We start from the raw sequence: 9,125 nt of genomic DNA, 5'->3' as shown, positions 1-9,125 counted from the left end.
TACGTTATAAGCACCAGCCTTTCCCCAAGAAACATGTAATACTTGGTACTTACTTTAATATAAGTCTAACCTGTACCTAATGTAAGGCTTATGGAACAATAAATGATTATTATTATTATTATTATTATTATTAAAGAGTTCGTCTAGTAGTTGGAGATTATTCCCGCGACACCAACTGTCATCTATTTTTCATAACTTACAGAACTATCATGCGCAAGCAAGTGTCGTTATTTCTGACACTGTAACGCCTAATTCGAAAACCAAACATACATATTATGTACACGGAACTGTTATTACTGCTATTCAATATGAACCTTAAGATCAAAGGCAAATGTTATGTTTTATGTTTATAATAATGCTCCCGTGAACCATAAACTTAGTTGCGGTTTCATTAAATATTATTGTTTCAGTATTACGTTGGCTTGGTGTTACGTCGCAGTGCGTTTAATTATTATTTTATGATGTCACTCCATGTTATACATTTACAGGGTAATAATTGTTCAAACAACCTTTGAACGTTTCACTCAGCAGACGAACGACCCAAAGATAGACTGCAAGAAAGTGCTTCAACCACAGACAAACAGACATTTCATAGTCGGCAGACTGCACAATGATTAAAGAAAGTACAATTGAAGAACAACATAATATGTTCGACAGTTTCTTGTTACGTTGCTTATCTATTATTTAATTTTGTTATAAACTAAATCTGAACTGTCTGAACTGATCGAATCCCAATCGACGTATTCCCATCTGATCCCATAAAACCGATCCCCTGGGGGATCCATTTTAAATTCATCATCATCATCATTAACCCATTTATATGTCCCACTGCTGGGCGACCCGTGCCCTTTCGCAGTCCTTTCTGACGAGGGTCTAGGCCATAGTCCGCCACGCTGACCCAATGCGGGTTGGGGACTTCACACGTTTTCCGAGGGTTTTTTCACACCTTCTTCAACGTGTAGGTTTCATCACGATGTTTTCCTTCACCGAAAAGGTTATGAGAAATTTCAATTAAATTTCGCACATAAATTCCGAGAAACTCAGAGGTGCACGCCCGGATTTAAACCCACGACCCTGTGCTTGAGAGGCAGTAGGTCAAACCATCAGGCTACCACAGCTTCGTTTTTTCGTTTTAAATTAATGAAAATTATTTATTACAGAAAAAAATCATAAATTATTTTCTTTTTCCATCGGATCCCCAATGCAGTGGATCAAGAACAAATATTAATATTGTATTCCTACCTGATACATTGGTACTTCACAGTTTATTTTTGGTAGGTACTGTTATACAGTCAACAAGAAAATGCATCTGTCTCATCAAGAAAATGTATACGATTATATGTGATAATCATAACATTAAACTAGATTTTAAATATTGCTCTAGACTGATTTATGTTACTTGTGATTTGCAATATTCCAATAATAAGGACCTGTCACCAAAAAATTGATTGTCTGTGATAATTGTAACATTTGATCATAATTCCTCAATAAATGAATATTTGATATCAAAACTTCTTTTCCTCTTGACCGTTGAACCGGGATCCCTTGGGAGTCACATAATATAGACGAGATCAGTTGCAATTTTAAATTGGCGGTGGATCAGTTTTGGGGATCAGATGGGAATAAATCTTCCAATCGTGTTTGATTTCACGGCTCAAAGCTTTATTTTTGAAGACACAAAAAGAAAGAAACATACCTCAGCAATATTAAAATAGTATAAATTATTTATTATAAACATTAGTACACATACTAGTAATTGGTAATGGTGTTAGTTTTTGCTTGTGTAGTGTTGGGCCATGGAAAAATTTCTATTTAGTAAAATAAATATTATTTCCGAATATTTTTGATGTATGTTGACATCTGTGAAAAGTTGAAGGTACTGAACGTAAGCGATAACGTTTGTGTGTACACACGCTAAATAAAACTTGAAAAGATATTTCTAAATATAAAATATAACATGAACCGTCGAATTATATTTATCAATATTTCAGACAATTTTCCCGAAAAATTTGAAATTTTTGCGAAAAATACCCGATTGTCGCTCTATGTTATAGTTAGTTATATTACGTATATATATAGTTAGTTGCTCTATTTGTAAAATAATATTACTGATATAAATGGGATTGTTGTAAATTTTATTAGTTTTCATTTTGGTTTATGTTTTTGTGTGTTTTATGTCTGTCTGTGGGGACAAGCTGAAAATTGCAGTGCTGTTGTGTGCGCGTATGCTATACGCACTATACACCGATGTTGCTCCCCTGCCACACCCTAATTGAAAATTTTCATGTTACTGAATAAGTTACGCTTAATGTTTTGTGTGTTCAATGATATAATGTAACCTGAAACGCGTTGATTTTATTTATCAAGTTTATTTTTAACCGATTTCAAAAAAGGAGTAGGTTCTCAATTCGACTGAATTTTTGTATGTATGTTACGAGATAACTCTAGCTATATTGAACCGATTTCGATGATTCTTTTTTTATTGGAAAGAGGGTACCTCCAATGTGGTCACATGACTACCAACTCGGGTATAAATCCAGTTTCTCTCACTTTCCGGTAACCGATTTCAATAAACTTTGGCCAATAGATGCATTCCAGGAACTTTTGAGGTCGGTTTTTTATTATTATTCTGTATTGAGGTTATTAAATAAAATGTATAGTTTAATTTTTTCAGAAAATTGTCAAAAAATTAAGATTTCTAATTCAATTAAGCTATGTATAGATCAATCGTGTAATCGTAGAAGAAAATAACTATGTTACGGTGTCAGTCGCAGTGCCCCCAAAATCTTTGCAATTCAAAACTCTGAGTGGCGCTGAAACTGTTAGTGGCAGACGTGATACCACCCTTAGGTATACAACTTGTTTATTACAATATTTTTCTTACCTCACCGAAAAGAATTCTGAGAAACTCAGAGGGGCTCGCCCGGATTTGAACCCACGGCCTCTGCTTGAAAATCGGCAGGTCAAACCGTTAAGCAACCACGGCTCCTTTATTAAATCTATTAATAAATTAAAATAAACATGAATCTCCGTAACTAACCTTAAATATAGAAGAGCGTAAATACAATACCAAAAACCATACAGGGTGTAATTTTTTTATAACAGTAATAAAAGTACTTGTCGACAATGAGACTAGTTTTTACGAGTGTCTTCCCCCTTTGCTAACGTTTACTAGACTTGATGTCTATGACTTTTACCCTCTAACGGCGCAATAAAAAGGAGGGCAATATTCTTAGATTCGCGACGACACAAAAATAGCTATAAAAATCGGAATGAACTTCAGTGATAAGTTAGAAAAGGATGACAATATTGTGTATTATTTGTTCCGCCCAAGTCTAGGGTGTTCACACACGGACGGATAGCACTTATATTTTGTTGCTACAAGTGTGCAGCCAAAGTGTGGTCGAAGGCCAAGTGGTGTCCCGTGTGCAATTGGACGGTTAGTAATGTTTTAAAGGCGGTAACTATGTAAGACTCATTACTGTCAGCGACTTATAAGGTGTTGGAATTCATTTTCCGCCATTGTACAAAGTCAGGGCTGCAAGCCCATAACAATATTCTTCATAGCAGTCACGTCTATATGGCAAAATACATATTTGTCAAAAGTACATTCAAATTTATAATGCATTAGGCATGATGGTTAATACTAATAGCTGTCACTTGGTTAGCCGGTCAAAGGTAGTTCAAAATGTTGTCTATTACCTGAGAATATTATGATATATTTAGAACCATTTACATAAAGTTCATTATTTTTTTGTAATTTTACAAAAAGTAACCAGGTAATGTCTCATGAGATTCAATAATCATGATTAAAGACCACTTTATTTTATTTTTTATTTTATTTTATTTGGGGTAGCAACAGCCAACAGATTATAAAATAAGCTTAAATTAGGTACAATTTAAATAAGGCCAATGACTGCCAACCCTTGTTACAATTCTTGATTGTATTTATAATTATAGCAACTTAACCACCTACTGTAAACAATTAAAAAATATAGGTTACGGTAGGATATTAAGGACTGCACTGAAATGAATTCTGAGAAGGAAAACATGATGTATGGGAAATATAATATAATATATATTTATATATATGTAATATAATATACATACGAAGTGACATACATACAATATAATATAATATTCTTTTGTACAGTATAATAAACAACACAATACGTATAATATAAATAAGAATTTAAAGGAATAAAAATGAATGTGTAATTATAGCATACATAATTTATTAATTTATATAAATAAATAATAATAAATATACTTTGTGTAAAGTAGAGGTGTGTGTACTGTTAGTCAATAATTTTTTGTTTGATATTGCTTATGAAGCAATGCTTAGATCCTATAAAAGGATCCACAGCAGCAAATTTGGTATTATAAGTTCGAAGGATTCGAGTGAGAACAGCATTTTGACCATAATTTGTGGATTGGAAGGGGACACTAAATAGTGGAGTGTGTCTGGTTCGACGCGAAGGTGCACTCAGTGAAATAAGCCCCAGCAACTCAGGGCAATTCAGACGCCCTCGCATGACATCGTATAAAAGGCCCATGTCTAACAGATCGCGGCGCTCTTCTAGTGTGAGGATACGGTGCACGCGGCAATCCTCGATGTAGTAATTAGGAGAATGCTTGCACTTGTAGTTCAGGTGTTTTATAAATTTCTTCTGGATGCGTTCAATACGTGATTTGTGGATTGCATACGAAGGTGACCACACTGGGCTTGCATACTCCAGAATGCTCCGTACATAAGCGAAGTAGACCACCTTCAGACTTAGAGGACAACAAAATGGCTGACATGTGCGCATGACGAAGCCAAGGTTACGGTGGGATCTGTCAGCGATGCGGCATATGTGAGAGGTGAACTGCATTTTGTCATCGAAGAGGACACCCAGGTCGCGTACAATGCTCACCCGTTCTATAATGGCGTCGCTAAACTTATATTGGAATAAGATCGGATTTCTCCTACGAGTGAAACTAATACACTGGCACTTATCAATGCTGATCATGATGTTATTATTTGTATAATATATTAGAAGATTATTTAAGTCCTGTTGCAACAGTTCACAGTCAGCTGTAGAGCGCACTCGAAGAAAAATCTTCTTATCGTCTGCATACATTAGGTGACGAGCATGAGTAATACAATTCGCTATATCGAATATATAGGCATTATAGAACAGTGTGCCGAGATGCGATCCTTGGGGGACGCCTGAGGGGATCGTGACGAAATCTGACCTATATCCTCCCATTACGACGGCCTGAGAACGATTGGCTAAGTAAGATCTAATCCACCGTAGTAGATCACCATGAATACCCAAAGCTTGTAGTTTATCCATTAAGATGCAATGGTCTACACGGTCAAAAGCTTTTTTGAAATCTGTATAGACCACATCGACCTGCCCACCGCCCTCCATGTGCTGAAGAACAAAATTAGAAAAAAGTGCTAAATTTGAGGTAGTTGAGCGACCCTTTAAGAAGCCGTGCTGTGTCTGAGGAATACCACGCTCAATTATGGGGTAGATCCGGTTATAAACAATTTTCTCAAAGAGTTTGCCCACTGTGTTTAGGATAGAAATTGGACGGTAATTCTCTATAGATGCCTTGGAGCCTTTTTTATGAATGGGGATTATGTGAGCCTTCTTCCATACGTTCGGAAAGACACATTCTCTCAAGGACTGTTGAAATAAAATAGTGATTGGTAAAGAAAGACTTTCCGCACAACAACGTAAGAATATTGGTGGGATACCGTCACACCCCGGTCCCTTACTATCATCTAAGTTTTTTAACAGCTTTAGGACGCAATCATTGGTGACATTGATTTGAGAAATACTATCAGTGTTAGAAGAGCAAGTGGGAGGATTATTGTCGTGAGTATTGGCAGCTCCTTTTATAAAGACACTTTCGAAAAATATATTGAAGGCAGAGCAGATACTATACCCGTCCTTGTATTCTTGAGCGTTTAATGTAAAACGTTTGGGATAGCAAGGGCCACCCCTTTTTGATTTTACGTATTTCCAGAAAAATTTAGGAGAACGTCTTATATTGATCTCTGCGTTACTTGTGAATGAACGAAAACATTGAGCCTGAACCCGATGCTGTCTTGCCCTAAGCAAGGCGAACTCATCGTAATCTCTTGGATTGCCAGTAGACTTCCACTTACGATGTGCTTTAGATTTTTCTAATATTATCTTAATTAAGGCTGGGGAATACCAAACTGGATAACTTTTATTATTGTCTTTATAATTAGTAACTGGAACGTGAAGCAGAAAACATTCGCTCAATACACTATAAAACTTTTCAACAGCCTCGTCTATGGTTACAGCTTTTAAGATTTCCTTCCAGTTAATTTTAATTAGATAATCATTAATGATAGAATAATCGCACTTTCGGAAATTAAATCGAGGCTGTCGAACCTCCCTAAGGGGCTGTAGGCAGGTGTCCAATGCCTCTACGTGCAGGGATGGATGAAAAACATCCTCTTTAATTATTGGGCTTAAAACCCTACTAACGGTTAAAGGGAGATTACTGAAACATAGATCCAGAGTGTTACCTATCGAGTTTGCAAGATAATTGTGTTGTGTGAGTCCCAAAAAAACCCAGGTCGTCTATCAGTGAGATGGCTATGTCCCTTTTTATGTTGCCCTGGATCGTGTAGTGATTATTAATATCCCATTTAAGGCAAGACAAATTGAAGTCGCCTATGAGCAATATGTTATCATTGGGACATTGTTCGCTTAAATGTGTAAGGTTTTCCATCAATTCCACACAACGCTCCTCTATACCGTCCATGTCTGGTATATATATAATGATTAAATGTGTATCAGCTGTTGATCCAAGCGCGTGAGCCGGTACAGTCACGCACATAGACTCACACGTCGCGCAAGACCACTCAGTCCTAACAGCCGCACAGAGCTCGCGGCGGGTGCAAATCATTACCCCACCTCCAGTCCGCTTGTCGGTTAACTGTAGATTACGGTCACATCTATATATATCATATCTGTTATCGCATAACTCTGAATCGAAAATATCGTCCTGCAACCAAGTCTCCGTGAATAGGAGTACATCATAGTTGTTACATAGAATATTGTTATATAATTGCGAGCATTTTGTACGAAGCCCGCGGACATTTTGGTAATACAATATAAGTTTTGTAAAATTACTTAAGTTGATGGCCATTTATAGGTTTAAAAAAGGACAATATAATATAAAATATCGGACTATCCCCGAGGGCTAAGTGCTGTGCTCCTTGGCATGTTATAATTAGTATATATAGTGTAAACGATTGAACTATCACTGCGCAGCAACATTCAGTATACCTAGATGGGAATTTAAATAGGAAGGACTGCGACCCATTCAAAACAAATTCCACCTCACCGTGCACACAGTAAGGTGTGATATCGTCTGGCCTGTGACGAAAATTAGTACTAAAGTAATAGTTGAAAAAGCTGTTTACTCGATTGTAGTTGTTTACAGTACACAAATTGTAAACAATTTTAGTTGGAACTCTATTTCTGCAATTATACTCTGTTTTATTCCTTCTTTGTTGTATAAGTGTATTAAAATAAATATGATGTATAAGTATGTTGTTATAAAATATATAGACTAATATATGAAGTGTAAATAATGTAGATATAGTGTTGTTAAAATAATAAGTAAGTGAAATATAAATTAGTAGATTGAGGGTAGATACGTAAAATGCTAATTGTAGTAGGTTGAGACAGAATTCATTCATCACAACAGTATTAAGAAAACAAACTAGGTAGTAAAAACATACGTGTAAGACTGAGTAGGGACGAAAAAGTAGTCATTTTAATTTCTTCAAGTCTTCAATCCCCCTTATACGGATTTTTGGGGATGTATCATCCTTCCGTGCAAATATTTTGCAGTTGCGAACCCATACTGATTTGTAACCAGCAGACTTTGCCGTGTCTCTTGTCTGTTTAAGGAGAATCTTTAAGGCGGGTATCAGATGTTCATTGACATAAATGTTGCGTGATTCACCCTGGATTCCTATTTCAATTGATGTAATACCCTTCCTCCGGCGGATTGCAGATATGATGCTGTCTTTCAATGTTAAGGATTTCAGCTGGACAATAATGTTTTTAGGTCTGCCAGGTACTTGTACTTTTGGCTGGACTCGGTGAGCGGCAACTATATCATCATCGGTCAAATCGATGTTCGCGCACTTGGCGATTCCGATCATATAAGACCTTGCGTTCTCACCTGCCTTTTCCATAATCCCTGCTATTTCCAGGTTAAGGAGCCGCTCCCTTTGTTGCAAAAGGTTGTGTTCGCTCTGTAGGTGGTGATGCTCCTGTTCAAGCTTGTAGAAGTTCTGTTCCAGCGATTTAAACTTGCCGATGGTGGTGACTGTTGAGTCAAGGCGCGATTTAAGCGCTCCCTGTTCGGCTGAATGGAAGTTAAGGGACTCCTTTAGGTCTGAAATGTCCTTTTTCATCTCGCAATTTTCATGCACGAGTTTTTCGACGGTTGTGTTCATCGCCGTGGCTTGATTTTTTATTTGACTAATGTCCTCTTTCATAATTCTAAAGTCTTCCTTCTGCGATGCGCTAAAATCCGTCAGAAAATTCATAATCTCTTTACGAAATTCCGCAAACTCAGTCTTAAATTGGTTGTCTAATTCTGGTCTTTTTCGTTTCCTTAGTGTCACGCCGAGCGATTCGCTGTCTTGCCGCGATAGGTCAGGTTCAGAGCCAGTCCTACTGCGACCCTCGCTGGTTTGCGTAGGCGAACGTAGCAAGCTCATTTTATAGTGGTTCCTTCTCTTCGTCAAATGAAATGAGGTCAATGGCAGCGTGTGTCGGAACCGATACACAATAAGAAAGAATTATGCGCTTGCGTTCTGCGGAACGAATATCGATTTAATAGTGAAGTAATAGTGTTCAAATTTCACTGCACAATGGTATATTGCTATAGTTTATAATATTGTGGGACTGTGACACACGTCTGCTCGGAATGAGCGCGCGCGGATGACAATTGATTCGAAACATGTCGAGCAAAAATTCGACTTAAATACGTGAGTTATCCGTTATTTTTAGTTAATATGTCTGAGGATCGTATTCTAGAACTCTACTCAATGCTCAAGTCAGGATTGCACTGGA

At 37.0% G+C, this 9,125-nt stretch overlaps 1 protein-coding gene across 1 annotated transcript; it reads right to left on the bottom strand.

Annotated features, from left to right (window-relative positions):
• Positions 1 to 7,807: 7,807 nt before the first annotated feature.
• Positions 7,808 to 8,770, bottom strand: LOC113231110. Its single transcript, XM_026465282.1, has one exon. The coding sequence runs from the start codon at positions 8,768 to 8,770 to the stop codon at positions 7,808 to 7,810; it is 963 nt and encodes a 320-aa protein (XP_026321067.1).
• Positions 8,771 to 9,125: the final 355 nt, after the last annotated feature.

Source organism: Hyposmocoma kahamanoa, unplaced genomic scaffold, assembly GCF_003589595.1.
Source record: "Hyposmocoma kahamanoa isolate Upper Pololo Valley unplaced genomic scaffold, ASM358959v1 64, whole genome shotgun sequence".
Lineage (NCBI taxonomy): Eukaryota > Metazoa > Arthropoda > Insecta > Lepidoptera > Cosmopterigidae > Hyposmocoma > Hyposmocoma kahamanoa.
This window is presented reverse-complemented; position numbering and strand designations above follow the sequence as displayed.